This window comes from Synchiropus splendidus, chromosome 4 (genome assembly GCF_027744825.2).
Source record: "Synchiropus splendidus isolate RoL2022-P1 chromosome 4, RoL_Sspl_1.0, whole genome shotgun sequence".
Taxonomy (NCBI): domain Eukaryota; kingdom Metazoa; phylum Chordata; class Actinopteri; order Syngnathiformes; family Callionymidae; genus Synchiropus; species Synchiropus splendidus.
Window position 1 is genome coordinate 33,164,283 of NC_071337.1, and position 22,759 is coordinate 33,187,041.

Here is a 22,759-nt window from a genome sequence, read left to right on the forward strand (position 1 = left end):
TGTATATATATATATATATATATATATATATATATATATATATATATATATATATATATATATATATATATATATATATATATATATATATATATATATATATATATCTTAAATCTTGAATCTATATTCAAGATTCAAGATTTAAGTCTAAATTTGTTAATGTCATAATCAGGGCGCGATGTCCAAAGTTGTGCCTGTCAGACAGAACGGAGGGTATCGTAGACTTGCTGAGCACCGACATATTGTTCAGAGCCCCTCTGCCGCGCTCACGAATCGTCTCTCTGTTATCGTCTGACCCGAATTATCCCCTGTTTCACACGGGAACGTGTCTGTCGTCGATGTGGTGATCCAACGGTGAGTGACATTTCAGAAAGACTCATTAATTCTCCGTTATTCTGTACGTTTTACGGTCCGTTTGGAAAAATCCACCGCCCCCTTTGTTGTCCTGAGGGAGGTTCATATGTACGGTGATGCATCTATCTTTCTGTCTGTCATATAGATATTTAAATGTATGTTTTCAGTGAGGCGAATGCTGCTTTCGAGAACAAACTCAAAGCATGAAAATGAAGTAGTTTATGGTGTTCGTATCAGGAATATTAGCCATCGATTACATCAGGGTCAGGGTGTAATGTCTTGTCAGGATTTTCTGCAAGTGCGCGACTGTTGATGCGTTGGATGAGCATGGTTGAGCGTCTCTGCCCACAATGTCAGTCTGCAGCAGCCCTTAATCCTGGTTAGTGCCAAATTAAATGTATCTGTTCGCCGTCGCTGCCAGCCTTGACACTAGCTATCTGACATGTCGTTTCACTTTCAACTCATTCCTGTATAACAACCTATCATCATAAAGCTATTGTTTTAGAGTTCTCAGATTATTTGGAATGTAGACTGTGTGCTACATGCAGTATCTTATTATTGATTGGACCTTTGCTGTGCATTCGACTCTTCTGCCAATATATTTATGAATAGAAAGTTTCACTTCCTGCTTTATTATGTTGGAATGGGAAAGGTTGTGCTGGAGCCAACGTTCTGAACCGTCTCAACTGGTTGGCGTTTCTGTGCAGACCAGCCAACTGCATGTCAACTCGGGAACAAAACTCATTTTATTGATCATGATGCATGATCTGTGAATGCTGATCACTGCCTGTCCGTGCCGGTCACAAAGTCTGGTTAAGTGCAGGTTCTGACTGCTCCTTCAAAATAAAAGTATTCAACCAATGAAGTGGTGCTAATTAAACTAGCAGAAATGCACTTCATGTGAAATCCTCGACTGGTAATAATGAGTGCGTTCGGGCACAGCCAGGTGGACGCAGCACCGATCGGCACAGATTGGTGTGCTATGCACTGTGGGAAGTCAGGCTGTTGGCTCTGTCGGCTCTGACCGATGCTGCCACCTAAATCTCGAGAGAGAGAGCACAGGCGGCCTGAGCCAGGCGCTGTCCAATCACCTCCCCTCTCCTTGGGTCGCGTAATTTGTGACATCACCGCATTTACTTCATTGACTCACCGGTCCAGCGGAAGTTCCGGGACTGGAACTGGATGTTAGTAACACGCATGTGCAGGTTCTACGAATTGTGTTTACTGGTTATATCGCGTAAAGTAGTTAAAAAAAAAGACAGGCTGGGTATCGATTCTAATTTCAAGAATTGATTCGATTCAGATTCTCATGACTTAGAATCGATTATCACGATTCAATTCGTATATAGAATCGTGATATATATATATACACATTCTTAATCACATTTTCTGTTGACTAAGGGACAAATTTTTTTTTAAATGTGTTTGTTGTATTCTCAAAGCATACGCTATTTTTTCTAATTTATGGATTTCTTGAACTATTGAATACCAATTTTCCACTGTTGGTGGTTCAGCCTTCCGCCATTTTTTTGTTATGGCCTTTTTACTAGCCGCAAGGAGTATTTGTAGAAGTTTGATATCTTTCTTGGACTTCAAAAATGTAACTTCGCCCAAATATAAAATCTTGAAATGTAATGGAAAATGAACTCCAAATACCGTATTGAGTGTGTCAACCCTTTGCCACGTTTTTATTGTTACTTGCAGACAGGGGTTTTCAGTCTCCTCTAATTGCTTTGCCAGATTTTTATCTCCTATAGTTGCTTGAAGAGGAAATTTTGATGACATACCAAATTCTATCTCTTTCCATCTTGCTTTGTATTCTTCACAGCACCAATATAATAAAGGAGTGAGTTGAGCCGCTTAGTAATACTTTTTAAGGTAGGGTAAAGATATCCTTCCGTTTTTTTTTGCCTAATTGAAGAATTCTGTACTTGATTCTAGGTTTTTTCCCGTTCCATATAAAAAGCGATATCCATTTGTCCCATTCTTTAACTTGGTTATCGTTTAAATCAACTGGTAATGTCCTGAACAGATACAGCAGATGTGGAAATATATTCATTTTTATAGCACAAATTCTTGAATTTCTTGATAAATAGGGGAAAAGACATTTGTGTAAGTCTTCTTTCACCTTTGTTGACAGTGGCTCATAATTAGATATGGCTAATTTTGTTGGGTCACTAGTCAGAGTTACTCTGAGTTACTTAAGTAGGTTTTTGTCCCATTTCAGATTATATTTACTCCTAATGCTCTCTGAGGCAATATAGTTTAAGGTCAAAATCTGTGTTTTTGGTATATTTAGTTCGTATCCACACAATCCGTCAAATTGTTTAATTAATGCCATCAAATTTTCAAATGACCTCTCGGGATCCTCCAAATAAACCAAAACATCATCTGCAAAAAGAGCTACTCGATGTTCCACCCCTCCAATTGAAATACCCTTCACCTCCTCACTCTGTCTAATGATTTAGGCTAGAGGTTCAATAAATAATGCAAAAAGTAGCGGAGATATGGGGCAGCCCTGTCTGGTTCCTCTCTTTAGATCAAAAGAATCTGAGAGGTCCCCGTTTATTTTTACTCTTGCAGTTGGCTTACTGTAAATTATTTTTATTGTGCTAATGAATTTTTCATGAAAACCAAATTTTTTGAGAACTTCATATGGAAATATCCAGCTCACCGAATCAAAAGCCTTTTCTACGTCTAATCCCACAATCATTGCTTTAGTCTTATTTTTTGTAATCTGGGATAAAATATGAATTGTCCTCCTTACGCTATCTGATGTTTGTCTGTTTGTTATGAAACCAGTCTGGTCAATATGAATGATATCAGGTAGAAGTTTTTCTAGGCAAAGTTGTAATCCAAGTTGAGTACACTAATTGGCCTGTAGTTGCAGCATTCCAATCTATCTCTATCTTCTTTTGGTATTACTGAAATAATAGCCTTCCACCAGGAAGGTGGAATTTCACCATTATCAAGTATTGAATTGAACGTACTCAATAATAACAGGGCTAATTGCAGCTTGAAAATTTTATACCATTCAGCACCGTAACCATCCCAACCCGGGGACTTCTCTGATTTTAGTCTTGAAATTGCATAATTCAGTTTCATGAGTGTTATGGGCTTTATCAAATTTGTATTCTGTACATCAGTCATCACAGGAAGATGTAATTACTTTAAAAATTATTTTACATGTAGTTTGCCGAGGTGGTGGTTCAGTGTATAATTCCTGATAGAATAGTTCAAAAGTCTTTTGAATTTCTTCCATTTTTTTTTCAATAACTTTAGTTTTCGAGTTTTTTTGTACGACATCTTTAATTCTCTCGTTGTTGACGTAACTAGTACGATGGATATTTTGCAGATTTCCCCCCGGCCTCATAGAATTTTTGTTTAAAGAAAATCATTTCCCTTTGTGTTTCTAATGTGTAGATATCATTTATTTCATTTTGTATTTCTCTAATTTCTTGTTTTAATTCTAGGTTTGGATTAATACTCTCTGCAAGCTGAAGCCTTTTTAATTTTCTATTTAAGTCTGTCAGTCTCTGTGTTCTAATCTTTTTTCTATAGGCTCTGATGGATATAATTCTTCCCTTATAACTGCTTTCATTGTGTCCCACACCATTATTTTTGGTACATCGCCTGTGTCATTGAGTTCCCTATAATCCCTGATATCCACTATTTCTGTATCGTTACGTATGTTTGAGTTCAGTTTCCATTGTGTCCTCTTAACTTTCCTCTCTAAATTTACTCTTAAAGAAATAGGGCTGTGGCCAGATAAATCGATCGTTCCAATCTTCCATTCTGTTATCTTTGATCGATCGACCCTAAAAGTAAAAAAAAAAAAAAAATCTATTCTTGAGTAAACTGAATGTGGGAATGGATAATGTGTATCATCCCTACTATTTTGATGTAATTCCCTCCATATATCCACAATCTCCAACTCCTCCATATATTTCTTCATCTTCTTAGTTAGTGGTTTATGTTGCCAAGTTGTTCCGGATGAGTCCAAATTTGGGTTAAGTCTTATATTCAGGTCACCTCCACAAATAACTACCCTCTGAGACTTCACCATTAAATCAAATATTTGTCTGTAAAATATCCTTGTCCCGACTTATTAAAATAATTTATATTATAAATGAAATGACAAAAACTTTATCAAGAATCATGCAAACGATCATTGTCTGCCTACTTTACATTAGTGATGTCCGAGTGCTTTCTGTTTTAAATACTATTTGTCTGTTTGATCCCTTCTGTAAACCTGGAGCTTCTCCTTGTATCCTTGGCCAGCTTGTGTTGAATTCTTTCATGCTCCGTCTGATTCTCCCCATCAATGATTCCAGCTGCGCCATCACCTTCGCAATCCTCTTTTCTCCAGAGCCGACGTAGTTTCCTCCACAGTGTTGAATATAATAGTTCCACTTTCAAAAAACACCTTCAGCTGAGCTGAATACAGAGTTTGAAAGCAAATGTTATTTTCTTTTAGGACCGGCGTACTCCCTCCTCTTAGCAAGAATTTCTGGCGGGTAGTCATTGTCCAAAGTAATCCTTTCCCCTTGGATTTCAAAACTCTTTTTTTGCCATGCCGTTCTCAATACCTCTTCTTTCGTTCTGACGCTGAGAAACTTAACGGGGATGGATTGGGGTTTTGCCGAACTTGTTGGCCCGCATACCAGGTGCTCGATGCACTCTTTCGATTTGTAAATCCTTTGTCTCAGGAATGCCAAGGTGATCTTTCAGAATGTTTTCCATAAAAACCTCCATAGACCTGGCGTTGTCTTCCATTCCTTCCGGGACTCCATAAACTCCATAAACATATTTTCCCTTGCTGCCATCTACTCTATAACCCGGAAGCTCTCCTCGACCATGAATTTCTAATCAAAACGATGAGTCCTTCTGTGTGCATGATTGGAACCATTAAATCATTTAAATTCAGACACGTTTTTATATACCTATTCAAGGAGGGAAAAAAAACTGAAAAATGCACACATCAGCTCAGAATCGAAATCACTTTATTTATCCGGAGGGAAATTGCTTTTCGTTAAAACCACAACTCCTGCTCAAAATAAAAGAGTAATGGAGAAATGGAGAGAGTGGATAACATGGAATGTTAGTCAACAAACATGCAAGATATAGATATGATATATACTACTAAGCGCAAAGAATAATCTAAACTGTATTTACAGTGTATTCACATATACAAATAAAGGCATAATATATCCTAAGTTCGAATAAACACAGTATTAACAGTGTATTCACATACTGTTAGCGGGTTATTGCACTGAAATGGTTATTGCACATTGCAAATAAATGTAAATGTGCATGTGCGTGCGTGCGTGCGTGTGTTTCAAAAGTTTCAATCAGTTCAGACAGCGGTGCTTACTTGAAGTTACAGTATATCCGATATATTGTACCGTATGTCTAGTTATTGTACATATTGTGTATTAGCCTACTGCCATTAGCAGTATAGGTTCATTTAAATATCAGTTTGTGCTGTTTTGAGATCTGGGGAAAGAGATGCAAGTTGCTCAGTGAACAGTGTGTTAAATATTTGTATTCCTGTTATGTTCTTATATTGTGAAACACTTTATGTTGCGCTCACTGACTGTATAGTTGACATGGCTAAGTAGGCAGATCCAAACGCAGTGGTTGCTGGCCGACAGATGACTCGGAGGACGAGGTTAAATTAACAATTTAATGACAGACGAACAATATATATTACACAGACGAACTGAAGAGAACAAAAGGCGCCGGAACCCAAAAAGTGGACCGGGAACTACACGTAGGGACTGGGAAAAAATCTGAAACGAAAGAGAGGCGAATTAGAATCGAGCCTATTAAAGAGGAGAACACAAAAACGCTCGGAGATCAACTCACGAGACTGACTAAACAAAAAGCGCTCGGTGGTGGCCAAAACACACACTCACACGAGGATATAACGATCTCTACGATAAATGAGAAATGAGCTTAGCAGAAAACGCTCACACGCGGGTAGGTATAGCGGAGGAGAGAGAGAGGAGTGAACAGAAAGCGGAGCGAGGAGGAACGCGGAACAAAGGAAGCGGCTGAGACGGAACTCGAGCGCGCACAGGAATTTAGAAGGTTCAGAAAGTCAACGAGAGAAATTGAGTCTTGAGAGAATTTACCATTGGTACGAGACGAAACGAAACCACCTGGTAACTCGAGCTGGCGTTGACGGGAAGATATCCATGAGAGCGCTGATGAGACGATGAGCGCCAGCTGAGTTGCCAGTGAAGCTGGGGAAATACAGGGAAACGGAAACAAGACACAACCGGGAATCACCAAAATAAAAGTGTGACGAATGTGCGCATGACAGTACCCCCCCTTTAAGGAGGGCCTCGAGGCACTCTACCAGGTCTATCAGGGTGACTAGTGTGGAACTCAGAAATGAGGGTAGGGTCTAAAATGAGTGACCGAGAAACCCATGAACGCTCTTCAGGGCCATAGCCCTCCCAGTCTACCAAATACTGGACCCCCCGGCCACGACGTCTGCTATCCAGAATCTTGTGGACCGTGTAAGCAGGGTGATTATCAATGGTGAAAGGAGGGGGAGGAGGAGTTTCAGAGGCTGCATGGAGTGGGGATGAGGAGACTGGCTTAAGCAAGGAAACATGGAAGGTTGGGTGGATGCGAAGAGAGTCTGGAAGTTTCAACTTGACTGCAGAGTTGTTGATTGTCTTCTCGATCTTGAAAGGGCCAATGTATCTGGGAGAGAGTTTTCGTGACTCACCCGGAAGCTGTAGATCACGCGTAGAAAGCCAGACCTTGTCGCCGGGTTGGTATGAGGGCGCAGGGATTCGGCTCCGGTCTGCTAGTCTTTTATTGCGTTCCGAGGTGAGAGATAGAGCTGCTCTGGCGCGGGACCAGGTCTCTCGGCAGCGTTGTAGGTGGTGGGTCACTGACGGAACGGTGGTCGCAGCTTCTTGGGAGGGAAACAAAGGAGGCTGATAACCAAAAGCGACCATGAAGGGAGACATGCCCGTAGCAGATGAGATGAGGGTGTTATGGGCGTATTCTACCCATGGAAGGTGAGATGACCAGGAGGAAGGGTCTTGAGCAGAGACGCATCTCAGTGCAGACTCAAGATCCTGGTTAGTCCTTTCCGTTTGTCCATTGGTCTGAGGATGATGGCCGGAGGAAAGGCTTGGTGATGCTCCCAGAGCCTTTAGGAAGGAGCGCCAGACCTGGGAGGAGAATTGTGGTCCCCTGTCTGAGACCACGTCACTGGGGATCCCGTGAAGGCGGAAGACGTGTAGAACCAGCAGATCAGCAGTCTCAAGAGCGGATGGCAGTTTCGGCAGGGGGATGAAGTGTGCCATCTTAGAGAAGCGGTCCACCACTGTCATGATAGTGGTCATGCCTGCTGAAGGAGGAAGACCAGTTACAAAGTCCACGGCTATGTGGGACCAAGGACGACCAGGAAGTGGTAGTGGTTGAAGGAGACCAGCTGGAGGACGGTGGGAGGACTTGGCTCTGTTGCAGGTGGTACAAGCCCTGCAAAAGTCCTTGATGTCCCGAGTCATGCCTGGCCACCAGAAACGTTGGCTGATGAGATTCAGTGTGCGGAACATACCAGGATGGCAGGCGAGTTTGGAAGAATGACCCCACTGGAGGATCTGTGGTCTTGTCGGTTCGGGGACGAACAAGCGATTAGGGGGACCAGAGCTGGGAGCTGGGTGATGTTTCTGGGCTTCCAGGACAGCCCTCTCCACGTCCCAGCTGGCGGCTCGGATGAAACAGGACGCTGGAAGAATGGTCTCCGTCTTCTCAACAGGATCAGCGGGATCATGTAGGCGAGAGAGAGAGTCGGGCTTGAGGTTTTGGCTCCCTGGACGGTAAGTGATGGAAAAATTGAATCTTCCCAGGAAAAGAGCCCACCGGGCCTGACGAGAGTTAAGGCGTTTAGCGTTCTGCAGATAGGTCAGGTTCTTGTGGTCGGTAAGTACCATGAAGGGGGTTTCGGTGCCCTCTAGCCAGTGCCTCCACTCTTGTAGGGCAGCCACCATCGCCAGTAACTCACGATTGCCAATGTCATAGTTCCGTTCAGCAGGAGTCAGTCTTCTAGAGAAGAATGCGCAGGGATGTACCTTTTGGTCGTTGGGGTCCCGCTGGGAAAGCACCGCACCCACCCCAGAGTTTGAAGCGTCCACTTCCACGATGAATTGGAGTCTTGGGTCTGGATGACGAAGGATGGGGGCGGAGGAGAATAGAGTTCGTAGGTTAGTGAAGGCTTGTTCAGCTTCAGGAGTCCAGGAAAATTCCTTCTTGGTCGAAGTAAGTGAGGTCAGTGGGGCGGCAACCTTGCTATAGTTCCGAATGAATCGGCGGTAAAAGTTAGCAAATCCAAGGAACTGCTGGAGCTGTTTGCGGTTGGTGGGAGTTTTCCAGTTTGAGATTGCTTCAGTCTTAGCTGGATCTGGAATAAGACGTCCCTCTCCCAGAATAAAACCCAGGAAACTGACCTGTTTGGCGTGGAATTCACACTTCTCAGCTTTGCAGAATAACTTATTCTCCAGCAACCTCTGAAGTACGAGGCGGACATGTTCCTGATGTTCCTCCTCCCCTCTCGAGAAAATCAGGATGTCATCCAAGTACACATACACAAAGTGATTAATCATGTCCCTGAGAACATCATTAACTAAAGCTTGAAAAACAGCTGGGGCGTTGGTTAAACCAAAAGGCATGACTCGATATTCAAAGTGTCCCAGGGGGGTCTTAAAAGCAGTCTTCCACTCGTCTCCCTCTCGTATGCGAACCAAGTGATAGGCGTTACGGAGATCGAGTTTGGAGAAGATTGTGGCCTGATTCAGAGGTTCAAAAGCGGGGTCGATGAGAGGAAGGGGATACTGATTTCTGATGGTGATTGAATTTAGGCCACGATAGTCAACGCAAGGGCGTAAGGTCTTGTCTCTTTTACTCACGAAGAAGAATCCCGCCCCCAGGGGGGAGGAGGAGGGACGGATCAGGCCTGCCGCAAGAGATTCGTTGATATAGTTTTCGAGTGCTTCTCTCTCAGGTCGAGAGACATTATAGAGTCTGCTAGCGGGAAAAGGAGCCCCAGGAACCAGATCAATGGCGCAATCGTAGGGACGATGCGGGGGGAGAGACAGGGCCTGATCTTTGCTAAAAACCTGCCCCAGATCGTGGTAGCAAGAGGGAACACGTGAGAGGTCGGGAGGGGAGGGAGGAAGTGGATGAGGGAGAGCGGAGTGCGCAGAACGGAGGCAGTGAGAGTGACAAAAAGTGCTCCAACCTGAAACCTTGGATGTAGACCAATCGATGTGAGGATTGTGAAGAGAGAGCCAGGGAAAACCAAGGACCAATGGGGATGAGGAGGCCGGAAGAACCAGGAAGGAGATCACCTCAGTGTGGTTGCCAGACAGGGTGAGAGTCAAAGGTGAGGTGCGGTGCGTGACACACGGAAGAGGACTGCCGTCAATTGCTGAGAGGGAACGAGGAGTGTCCAGCCTGATGAGAGAGAGGGACATAGAATCAGCAAAGGCGGCGTCTATAAAATTGTCATCAGCACCGGAGTCAATAAAGGCTTCAACGGAGGTGCATGAATCATTTTCACGTAGTGAAGCGGAGAAGATGATTCTACCTACTCTGGTGGTTAAAGGAATACTGACCTCTTTATCGGAGACGAGAGGAAGACGGGGGCCCCTGGGACGGGTTGGACAGGCACGGATTATGTGGCCAGGTCGACCACAGTACAAACAAAGTCCGCGAGAAATTCGAAGCTGGCGTTCTTCTGGTGTAAGTCTCGTTCTCCCCACCTGCATAGGCTCAGATTGATCTACTGGGGAATCTGACTGGGAACAAGGTTCTGGTGGTGAGAACGGGACTGAAGGCACCAGGTGAGGGATGGACCGTCTCCGCCGGGCATGCTCTCTTATGCGGTTGTCGATTCGAATAGCGAGGAGAATTAGCTCCTCCAGGGAGTTAGGCTCATCGCGTAAGGACAACTGGTCCTGGACATTACTGGATAGGCCGTTAGAAAAAGCGGACATGAGAGCCGACTCGTTCCAGTCGGCCTCTGCGGCTGCTATGCGGAAGCGAACAGAGTATTCGGACACAGACTCGCTCGGCGTGTTCTGAGCCATGGAGATGAGACGCTGAGAGGCACTGGGTCCACTCTTAAATGGGGCGTCAAAAACCCTTCGCATCTCCAAAGAAAAGCTCTTAAAGCTGTAGAGAATGGGAGAGTCTGATTCCCATAAGGAGACAGCCCACTGACTGGCCTTGTCACGCAGGAGGTTCATGCAGTAAGCTACTCTGGCTCGGTCCGTCTTAAAGTAGGATGGTTGTAAATCAAAAACTAGTGAACATTGGATTAAAAAATTTTTACAAAAGCCTGGCTTACCTGCATAAACCTCCGGCGTGGGAATGATCGGTTCACGTCCGCTGGTAACAGGTCGTTCTGGATCAGCTGCAGAGGCTGTTGCTGAGACCGGCGCGGAGGCGCCTGATTCAGCAGAAGAGGCAGACATGCGCTGCAGCTGGTCCAGGACGCTCTGGGTCGCTCTCTCAAGAGTCGTGAGTCTCGAGTCCTGAATGCCTATAGCCCTCTGTAGGTCAGCAACAACTGCTGGATCTGGGGACTGACCAGGTGGTTCTGACATGGCTAAGTAGGCAGATCCAAACGCAGTGGTTGCTGGCCGACAGATGACTCGGAGGACGAGGTTAAATTAACAATTTAATGACAGACGAACAATATATATTACACAGACGAACTGAAGAGAACAAAAGGCGCCGGAACCCAAAAAGTGGACCGGGAACTACACGTAGGGACTGGGAAAAAATCTGAAACGAAAGAGAGGCGAATTAGAATCGAGCCTATTAAAGAGGAGAACACAAAAACGCTCGGAGATCAACTCACGAGACTGACTAAACAAAAAGCGCTCGGTGGTGGCCAAAACACACACTCACACGAGGATATAACGATCTCTACGATAAATGAGAAATGAGCTTAGCAGAAAACGCTCACACGCGGGTAGGTATAGCGGAGGAGAGAGAGAGGAGTGAACAGAAAGCGGAGCGAGGAGGAACGCGGAACAAAGGAAGCGGCTGAGACGGAACTCGAGCGCGCACAGGAATTTAGAAGGTTCAGAAAGTCAACGAGAGAAATTGAGTCTTGAGAGAATTTACCATTGGTACGAGACGAAACGAAACCACCTGGTAACTCGAGCTGGCGTTGACGGGAAGATATCCATGAGAGCGCTGATGAGACGATGAGCGCCAGCTGAGTTGCCAGTGAAGCTGGGGAAATACAGGGAAACGGAAACAAGACACAACCGGGAATCACCAAAATAAAAGTGTGACGAATGTGCGCATGACAATAGTGTCAATACCGTTACATTTGGATTTTCAAATGTTAAGAATTAACATCGTTAAATTTTTACAATTTGCGTGACAATGTATCAGTTGGACATGGGCATGAAAAAGCATTACTGTATTTTCCGGACGATAAGCCGCGACCTTTTTCTCACGCTTTGAGCCCTGCGGCTTATCCAACGGTGCGGCATATGTATAGATTTTTACGGCGTGCTTCATACCGCCAATACGTTTTTGCCTGATTGCAGCGGACCAATGAAATTACAGGTGTGACAGGTGTGCTCAATCGTCTGGAAATTAATGGTAAAGGCAATTTGTTGATCGCAACAGAAACCCTGCACAGAGCAGTAAATAGAACCTGACGCTGACCCAAATCCTCCCCTCTCTTTACTGTCATCCCTCCAGGGATGACCCTTCAAAAGACATCTCCACAGTTCACTTCAAGTTTGATTATGATTCTGTGTTGATTGAATGAGTACAAATGAAAGAGTCAATTATTAGTCTGGCCATGAACGTCTTTCTTTTTGTGGAAAATGGCTTCGCAGAAAAAAATCAACAAAACTGAGTTAAACACGGTATCATTATATTGCAGAGATGAATTATAATATGCAAGGACCTTTTCTCTGTTAAAATAGCTGGTTGACGCTTGAATGAGCAGTTATGGTGCACTGGTAACTGTCCACGAGGAAGAAGCATCATCTGTGACAAAACGTATGTGGTCGAGGCTGTGCTCCTGGAAGTGGACGGTCAGGCCAACACGAATGCATTTGGTGATGAATGAGTCGTCTGTTACCGTATTTCAACATAATACTAAACATACATGGCTATGTAAATATATATGCGTTGATAATCATTTAACAAAGTATTTATCATACAACAGTACATTTACCTCACAGGATAAGTAGTTGCATTGAACTGACACAATGCATTTAAATGTAGGATTAATGTTTTACCACAGAGTGGCGCTCACTGACAAGACTCAGATAAAACATAACTATTGTAAATACACTAGTTTTCCGAGCACAAATTGACAATGACGGATTATGTATCTCTGAAAATTACTTACATACAGCAAATACGACTGCAGAGTTCAAGAATTGTCGACCGAAAGACTTCACAATCACGACACAATTCGGTGTACATAACTACACATTGAGTTGCTTACCGAAGACAGATGTTTGCCAGAGCACAGGCTGCGGCGTCCAACTGGCGGCGGTTTCCTCTGAAGTACCGCCTGAAGCTGGCCGACGCCGCTGGAGGAGGTGGTTAAATTCAACAGTGTGAGCGCCTTTGGCGAATGCTGCCAAACGAGAGACATCTCTTTTTGCATGTTTTTATTTAAGTAGCAATAGTTTGAGCGATAGTTTCAACAACTTGGGACCATGCTCCCCAGCGATTTAGCTACTTTGTCGATGTGTTCATACTGGGCAGGTGAGAATGAATCACAACTTGAGCAAGCAATCAGTGACTGACGACTGGCGCGACCACTACTAAAAAGTAGCTGCCAGTGGGAACGTACCTTTACTTTTCCCTCTGCCCCTTTTCGACTTGCTGTTGTACGCTTGTTGCAAAGTGGGATTGAAATAAACTTCTGCTGTCCTACTCTGCCATAGAGCATGAGTGACCGTGGGTTGCGTTCCATGGATAAGAAAAAAAAAAAAAAATATGCAGAAATAAAACACAAAACGCCAATCTAATAAGAAGTCAGTGATAAACAAAAATAACACTGGCATGGCATTCAAAGATCCCTGGCAAGAAAGAAAAAATTGGAACCATATATTTTGCTGTATGGTAAGCAAGTCTCCTTCTTCTTTTTCTTCTTCTTCCTCTTCTTCTTATTTTCCTTTTGGCTTCACCTTTCAGGGGTCGCCACATCAGATCCTTTTCGTCCATCTCACCCTATCTTGTGCTTCTTCTTCTTTCAAATCTACAAACCTCATGTCCTCCTTCACCACATCCATAAATCTCCTCTTTGGCCTTCCTCTTGACCTTCTGCCTGGCAGTTCAAACCTCATCATCTTCCTACCAATGTACTGGCTATCACTCCTCTGTATATGTCCGAACCATCTCAATCTAGCCTCTCTAACATTGTCTCCTAAACACCTGACATGTGCTGTCCCTCTGATATACCTGATCATCATCCTATCCATCCAGGTCGTCCATCCATCCAGAGAACCTCAACATCTTCATCTCTGCGACCTCCTGCTCTGCTTCCTGTCTTTTCCTCAGTGCCACTATTTCCAAACCGTACAACATTGCTGGCCTGACCACTGTTTTGTACACCTTCCCTTTCATCCTTGCTGACACCCTTTTGTCACCCATCACACCTGACACTTTTCTCCAATGGGTCCATCCTGCCTGCACCTGCTCCTTCACCTCTTTCTCACACTGTCCATTGCCCTGGACAGTTGAGCCTGACTTAAAATCATCCACCTTCTTTATCTCTGTTTTCAGTAACTTCACCTGTCCACTTGTGTCCCTCTCATTCACACATGTATTCTGTCTTGCTGCGGCTAACCTTCATTCCTCTCCTTTCTAAGGCATACCTGCACCTCCCTAGCTTATCTTCCACTTGCTCCCTGTTCTCACCCCAGATCACAATGCCATCTGCAAACATCATTGTCCATGGGGCTTCTTGTCTAACCTCATCTGTTAATCCCCATCACAATCAAAAAGCGGCTCAGAGTTTAGCCTTAGTGCAGTCCCACTTCCACCTTGAACTCCTCTGTTACACCTGCAGCACACCTCACCACTGTCTTACACCTGACAAACATGTTCTGCGCCTCTTGAACATACTTCTCTGGCGCATATTTCCTCATGCAATACCACAACTCTTCTCATGGCACTCTGTAGTACGCTTTCTTCAGGTCCACATAGACACAATGGAGCTCCTTCTGACCTTCTCTGTACTTCTCCATGAACATCCTCAAAGCAAACATTGCATCTGTGGTCCTGTTTTTTGGCATGAAGCCAAACTGTTGTTCACATATGATAACTTCTGCCCTTAGTCTACTTTCCACTACTCTTTCCCACAACTTCATTACATGGCTCATCAGCTTTATCTCGCTATAGCTGCCACAACACCGGACATCTCCCTTGTTCTTAAAGATGGGCACCAACACACTTCTCCTCCATTCCTCAGGAATCTTCTCACTCTCAAAGACCTTGTTAAATGTTCTAGTCAGAAAGTCTACTGCGACCTCTCCTAAACACTTCAACACCTCCACAGGTATATCATCAGGGCCCACAGCCTTTCCACTCTTCATCCTCTTCAATGCCCTTCTCACTTCAGCCTTACAAATCTTTGCCACATCATGATCTACGATGGCCACTCCTTCTACTTTTTGTTCTCTCTCATTTTCCTCATTCATCAGCTCTTCAAAATACTATTTCCATCTCAGCAACACACTTCTGTTATCAGTCAAAGCATTCCCCTGTCTAACCTTGATCACCCTAACCCTAACCTGCGCGTTCTTCCCATCTCTATGTCTCTGCTTTGCCTGTGCAAATCTCTCTCACCCTTTTTACTGTCCAACCTCGCTTACAAATCGTCGTAGTCCCTCTGTTTGGCCATTCACACCACAACCTTGGTCTTTTGCTGGGCCTCCCTGTACTCCTGTCTACACTCCTCTGTTCCCTAAACATAGCACTTTTTCTTAGCTAACCCCTTCCTCTGTACACACTCCTGCACTTCTTCGTCCCACCACCAAATCTCCTCATCCACTTTTCTTCCAGATGACACACCAAGAACTTTTCTATCTGTCTGCCTGATCACCACAGCCGAAGTTGTATAATCATCTGGAAGTCCTTCTTGGTAACCCAAAGTCTGCTTCAGTCCCTCCCTGAAAGCAACACAAGACTCCTCTTTCAGCTTCCACCACTTTGTCTTCTTCTCTGCTTTTGCCCTCTTTACCTTCCTCACCACCATGCTCATCCTGCACACCACATGTCATGAGTGAAACGCGTAACTTCAAGGCGCTTTGTCATTGGCTGAAGGTGAAGTCATGGGTATCGTGGAACTCAGAAAGTAGTGGCTTGCTGTGCTGCTTAGGAGTGTAAAAATTAAAGGAAAGTAGCATTTGTGATGCAAATCCAGTCGGTTTGTAAATGAAATACAAATCAAAAAAGGTGAATCAAAATCACTTTTTTTTTTTAGCGATTTATCGTGCAGGACTAATCCACTGGTTTTCATTTCTGATGAACCACCAATGGCAACGAATTGACTTTCGTTGGGCGTAAACAACATTCAGAGCAGGGAGAGGTGAGCAGTTCAAAGAAAGGTGTGAAACAGAAACTAACAACATTTCTGACTGTCATGTGACAAAGAATAAATTAAAATGGCAAAGAAGATTCTACATATTTGGCGTTAGGCTGTCAGCTAGGAGTGCTAGACAGGAAAAAAATGGACATCCTGTTTTCCAGCAGGATGCCCTTCATTTCCAGGTATTTGTGTCTGTAGAATGCCCTACTTGTGTTTTGCAGTTTTTAAACCCTTATGCAGCCGTAGCTTGGCCGTCATGGTTGCCCTGTTTGTTCACTGGTGTAATGGTACTGTATCCACACCTTGCGAATCGGCATGGCATTGGATCTCGTGTTTCAAAATCCTTGCTAAAAGCCTGTCGGTGTAATTCACCTGCCGTGTCTGTGTCCATGCATTGATTTGAGACCATCGCCACTGACGGTGATGGGAATGTGAACTAAATGTGAAGGTTTCCGACCTGATTTGACAAGACAACAAGTTATCAATGAAAATCAAATGTATCAAACATGGACATCTGGATTTGGAGCTACACCCAAAATTAAAGTGGAAAAAGACACTACAGGCTGGTCCAACTTTGACGCAATGTCCTTTAAACAAGTCAAAATGAGGCTCAGTCATGTATGTGGCCTCTGCATGCCTGTATGACCTCCCTACAACACCTGGGCATGCTCCTGATGAGGCAGCAGATGTCCTCCTGAGGCATCTCCTCCCAGACCTGGACTAAAGCATCCGCCAACTCCTACACAGTCTTTGGTGCAACTTGCCGTTGGTGGATGGAGCAAGACATGATGTCCCAGATGTGCTCATATGGATTCTGGTCTGGGGAACGGACGGGCCAATCCATAACATCAATGCCTGTGTGTTGCAGGAACTGCTGACAAACTGCAGCCACATGAGGTCTAGAATTGCCTTGCATTAAGAGGAATCCAGGGCCAACCGCAACAGAATATGGTCTCACTAGGAGTCTGACGATTTCATCTCGTTACCTAATGGCAGTCAGACTACCTCTGGCGAGCACATGGAGGGTTGTGCGGCCCTCCAAAGAAATGCCACACCACACCATTACTGACCCACAGCCAAACCGGTCATGCTGGAGGATTTGTTGGCAGCAGAACGTTCTTCACGGCGTCTCCAGACTCACGTCCAGAGTCACATCACGTCTGTCACCTGTGCTCAGTGTGAACCTGGGCGCCAGTGGCAAATTTGCCAATCTTGGTGTTCTATGGCCAAACGTCCTGCACAGTGTTGGGCTGTAAGCACAACCCCCACCTGTGCATGTCGGGCCTTCATACCACCCTCATGGAGTCTGTTTCTGACTGTTTTAGCAGACACATGCACATTTGTGGCCTGCTGATGCTCATTTTGCAGGGCTCTGGCAGTGCTCCTCCTGTTCCTCCTTGCACAAAGAAGGAGGAAGTGGTCCTGCTGCTAGGTTGTTGCCCTCCCACGACCTCCTTCACGTCTCTTGATGTTCTGGCCTGTCTCCTGGTAGCGCCTCCATGCTCTGGACACTACGTTGACAGACACAGCAAACCTTCTTGCCACAGCATGCATTGATGTGCCATCCTGGATGAGGTGCACTGTCTGAGCCACTTGTGTGTTGTAGACTGTCTCATGCTACCACGAGAGGGAAAGCACTGCCAGCATTCAAAAGTGACCAAAACGTCAGCCAGAAAGCATTGGAACTGCGAAGTGGTCTATGGTCACCACCTGCAGAACCACTCCTTTATTGGGTGTGTCTTGCCAGTTGCATATAATTCCCACCTGTTTTCTATTATCTATCTATCGATCCTTATATGTGCATTTTACATTTTATTCACTTGACGATATAGAAAATATGTTGGCACACATTTTGACTCATGGATTTTGACCATGATTTAAGGAGGTTTGACGACAGGCTATGTCTGCAAATCCATCTTGATCATTATGTGGAAGTGTGGTATAAGAATGTTTTTAGTTTTTATAACTCATTTTCATCCTTGTCTCTGCAGAAACCATGACTACAGACGACACACAGAGTCACCAGAACAAGCCAAGTCAGCAGGAACGTGGAGTCCAAAATGCTAGTCTGTCTTCCCCGGAGGAAAATGAACTCTGTCCACACAACAGCAACTCCACTGGCCGAGGCTTGTCCCGCCTTCTTTCCGCCTTCCTGAAACGACGATCACAATGTGAATGCAATGCTGCAGACAATTTTTTGAAGAATGGAGAGGAAGATGCTAAGGCTCCCATTGCTGACCTTGATCCAGATCTGAACGCAGAAGGAGAAGTAGCGCTTGACTGGCATTCAGTCCATGGTGGAGATGCAAAGGTCTGTGTGAGTCTCACCTAAAAACTAAAGTCAAACTATTCAAATCACACTGTTCACTCACATTCTGTTTTATATAGCCTTTAAAAGAAGACATGCAAGATGTGGAACAGTTGGAGAAGAGAACAGAGAACGATGTAGAGAGGACTAAACCTGAAGAATTTGAGAAGAAAGATGTGGAAAAGAAGCAAGAGGAGAAAGTGGACACACCAGATGCTACCAAGGGAGAAAAGGGAGAAGAAATGATGGATGGCAAAACTCCCACTGCTCCACGTCGACCCAAAACAGTGCAGATCAAAGTGACACTGCTGGACAACACTCTGTATGAGTGTGAGCTGGAAGTAAGAAAAGTGAAGCATAAGCATTTCAGATATTTACTACTTCATAAATACTGTAAATTACACTACTGGGCACACTTAAATATAAGCCGTACAAACTAAACTTCCAAGGAAAAAGGATTTTGTACACACAAAAACCTGCACTTGTTTATAAGCCACAGTTGTAGTCTGTGATGTGCGTTGAGGTTCATGGCAAGGGGTGCTCTGTCATCATTGTGATCAGATTTACAAACCTGTCTGGAACTGTTTTTATTCAGCCCACTCCCACCCGTTTCCTCTAAATTTCTGACCGTTACTGCCATACGGAATGTTTGCCTACTCCCACCGTCTCCTGCAAAACCCCGAATATATATCAGAAGCAACCCCTCTAACATGAGGCGGGAGAAGTGTGTGCCTCGCCCTGTGCTTTTTCGCATCTGTTTTATGATTGCTCAACACAAGAAACACGTAACACATATACAGTTGTTGACAAAAAAAAGCAGCCAAATTCTGGAAATTTTGTTCATATCACAAGACATGGTATGATCATTTTAAAGCAACATACGGGGAGACAGAAATAGTGTCACACTACCAATTACTGTAGGGAGTCACAAGAAGAATCTTGCGCCCTACCATGAGAACTTCGTGCCTCCCCTGGTCCCAGCTCCACTATAGGCCTGGGCCTCATGGTTAAGAATCACTGTACTGCCATAATGACCTTGTGAATGTCGTGCTTATCCATAATTGTCCTTCCTTTGCTCCAAAGAAACATGCCAAAGGACAGGAGCTGTTTTTGAAGGTTTGTGACCATCTCAATCTGTTGGAAAATGATTATTATGGTCTAGTCTACTGGGAGTCATCCAGCATAATGGTGAGGGGGTGTTCACTTTGTCTAATCACACATTTGTTATTAGTTCTTTCTCACTTTTCTCACTTTTCTCTGATTTCTATTTCAATACGTAATTATTGGCCAGACTTGGATGGATGTGACCAAGGAAATCCGCAGACAGGTGCAGGGTGAGTACAGCTATGTCAAATCTGGGCAGCAGAATGTAAATGTATTTTTTATTAAATGTCTTTATGCGGGTTTGCTGTAATGTGGGAAATTCATTGTAATTGTTTATTCCCCACCAAGGCATTGGCTTGTCTGTTTGTCTGCATTCAAAATAACTTGAATAATTAAGGATGGATTTGTATGAAATTTTCAGGAATTATGTGAAATGGCACAAGGAAAATGATTCTGTTTCAGTTAATTAATTCAAAGTGTGAAGCTAAATATTTTAATGCTTTCCTGGGAGCTATGATCTCGGGCAAGTCACTAATTTTCAAGGTTTATTACTTTGCAATATTCAAGTAACTGGACACAGGCAAGGATAAAGAAGCCTGAACCATGCCATGATCACTTTATTGTCAAATTTTGTCTTGTTTGAAATGTCAGGATGTTTTAAAGAAAATACGTTTTGGCAACAAAAAACTGTCTGGGGGAGCCAAGATAGACGGGACAGTGATGTCATCGTTTAAGTTACGTTGCTGATCAGCTGTCCACTATTGGACAGTGACTGAAAACACTGGAGCCCTGTGGGTTAAAGGTCTATGCGACTCTACAGACATTTAGGATCCCAACAGGGCCAAAGTGACAAAGGAGCTGGGCCCCAAGATCCTACACAGAGCCCAAGTTGCATCCCGTTTAGGAGACTGACTTGTCAGAATGCCTTTTGCGATGTGTGATGAACTTGACATGGTTGATACAGCATCTTGGAGTCTGCAGTTGGCCACTCTGGTATTCACTCCTATAGTTACTGTCACTACAAGAAGGGTACTGCAGCATCTTGTTACATAGCCTCTGTTGGCTTGTGTTGGATGCGCTATTGGTGGCAGCAGAGTACGCATACATAGGCGAGCAGGAGAGCAGAATGGTTGACAAACCTGAACATTATGCACAAGTCTGAGTCGAGTCTTTTGCCCTCCACGCCAAGTCAAGTCTCAGGCACTAATAGGTGCGGCTCAAATCCAAGTCTCAGACTCGAATCCCCATTTCTGGATACAAAGTCGCGACAATTAAACTTAAATTAGAGCCCTTTGTGACGTACGCAGGGATAAGGGGGGAAATTCATCATCAAGTCAATAAAAAAAAATTGCAGAGCCACTCACAGCTACTTTCAAGCTCTATTATCAATTTCTGTTTTCGGGGTCGCCTGCCTTTTCCACACCTTTGCAGTTGCTTGACCTGAGTGTTTATTTTCTTTTTCAGGAGCCAACTACAATTTCACCTTTAAAGTCAAATTTTATCCCCCTGACCCAGCACAGCTATCTGAAGACATTACTAGGTAATTCTTGATTTTCTTAGATTTGGTTTGGATGCATCTGACATGTGTATCCTTCAGGTACTACTTATGTCTGCAACTGCGTAAGGACATCCTGCAAAGCCGATTGCCCTGCTCCTTTGCCACTTTGGCCTTGTTGGGATCCTATGCTCTGCAGTCTGAAGTGGGAGAGTATGACCCTGAGGTTCATGGGCCAGAATATGCTAGAGAGCTCAAAATGGCTCCCGGTCCGACGAAGGAGCTGGAGGAAAAAATGATTGAACTGCACCGCACATACAGGTCAGTTTTGTTGTATGTCTCTATCATGTTCTGATTTAATTTCAACTCTGTCCATTTTTTTTAAACATTCTTTTTATAGTACAGTGGTACCTCGGTTCTCGACCACAATCCGTTCCAGACGGCCGTTCGAGAAGCGAATTGTTCGAAATCTGAATCGATTTTTCCCATTACAATGAATGGAAAAAGAGAATGCGTTCCAAGCCTTAAAATAGGCTTTTGTAGGAGTGAATGTAGAGTGTCTGCTGCAGGTGCGCTGTTCCTCTATGTGTGTGGCCGCTGCCACTGAATTTTCGTTCGAAATCCGAAACAAAAAAATCTCGAAATTCATTCAAACATCAGATTCATTGGATTGCATGAAGGGGCAGAAGGACCTCGCCTGACTGATTTCATCTGCAGTTTACGACACGAGCTGCTTGGGCTGGAGACGAAGCCGCTTTTAGACCGGGTTCACCGCACATTGCATGCTAAGCCGAAAAATGACGAACCTCCTCGCCAGCTTATTCTTCGAATGATCCGATTCCAAGACAGGAATCTGATTCTGCAAAGTGCAAGTAAAGCTTCACCTTCAATGTTCAGCTGGAAGAGGATTCATATTTTGCCGGACTTTACGTCGGCGGTGGCCATACGGCGAGCGGCTTTTAGTCCTATGAAGCATGACCTTTGTGGACACCCAGATGTGCGGTTTGGTCTCCGGTACCCGGAGATTCTACATATCACACTACCTGACGGTCAGGTGAAGAAGTTCGACAACCCAAACTCTGCCATGGACTTCGTCAACACCAAACTCAGAACCAAATCTCCAGGTCCGAGCTCTCCTACTACACGTTAGCAGCTCTTTCGAATTGTTATTGTTCCTGATAATCAAATACGACACCTGTTTGTTTTCTTTTCTTTTGTTATCATTTTGCACAGTTTCACTATATCGTATTTGCATATACTCCGCAGTTAAGGTTCTACGAGGTATTGTAGACATTTATTTCATCCTCAAGGTTACGCATAAGTTGGTTTTGATCCACTCTTGAATATGTGTTTAGGTTTTGTTAAGTGGGTTTAGTCGGTACGTATCTTTCAGGATGCTTCTGCCAAGGGAGGGGGGATGCAGGGATTTTGTTTGAGTTTTGTTTTTTTGTGTTAGGCTTAGGAAGGGTACATTTTACTTGGCTCATTTTTGAATGTTGGGGCACAATACAAATATTATTAATGCCATTTTGGTGTTTAATGGTTATTCAATGATCTCAGGTTATGATATTAAGTTCACAAGTTTGGATTGCAGGGGCTTAAACAACCCAATCAAACGTAGCAAAGTTTTACATTATTTACAGCATGTAAATGCAAATATTGTCAAGACATTGCAAGAAACCCACCTAAGGGACTTGGATATGGTCAAGTTGCGGAGAGGCTGGGTGGGACAGGTTTTTCTTTCATCCTTTTAAAGTCGAGCTCAGGGTGTAGCGATAATGTTACACAAGTGTATTCACTTCATTCATTCCAAAACTGTTACAGATCCCTCTGGTAGATATTTAATTGTTATTGGGAAAATATATGACATTAAACTTATCTTAGCAAATGT

General features: G+C 44.1%; 1 protein-coding gene across 2 annotated transcripts in view; it reads left to right on the forward strand.

The window, feature by feature from the left end:
* The first annotated feature begins 212 nt into the window (after nucleotides 1–212).
* The window catches only part of epb41a (erythrocyte membrane protein band 4.1a), a 55,524-nt gene continuing 32,977 nt past the window's right edge, over nucleotides 213–22,759 (forward strand). For both annotated transcript variants that reach the window (XM_053862661.1, XM_053862660.1), the window contains exons 1-7: nucleotides 213–354; nucleotides 17,953–18,272; nucleotides 18,350–18,610; nucleotides 19,353–19,457; nucleotides 19,561–19,603; nucleotides 20,838–20,913; nucleotides 20,971–21,189. In XM_053862661.1, coding sequence (XP_053718636.1) covers nucleotides 17,958–18,272; nucleotides 18,350–18,610; nucleotides 19,353–19,457; nucleotides 19,561–19,603; nucleotides 20,838–20,913; nucleotides 20,971–21,189 — 1,019 coding nt within the window. In that variant the 5' untranslated portion in view covers nucleotides 213–354; nucleotides 17,953–17,957. The remainder of the gene's footprint in view (nucleotides 355–17,952; nucleotides 18,273–18,349; nucleotides 18,611–19,352; nucleotides 19,458–19,560; nucleotides 19,604–20,837; nucleotides 20,914–20,970; nucleotides 21,190–22,759) is intronic.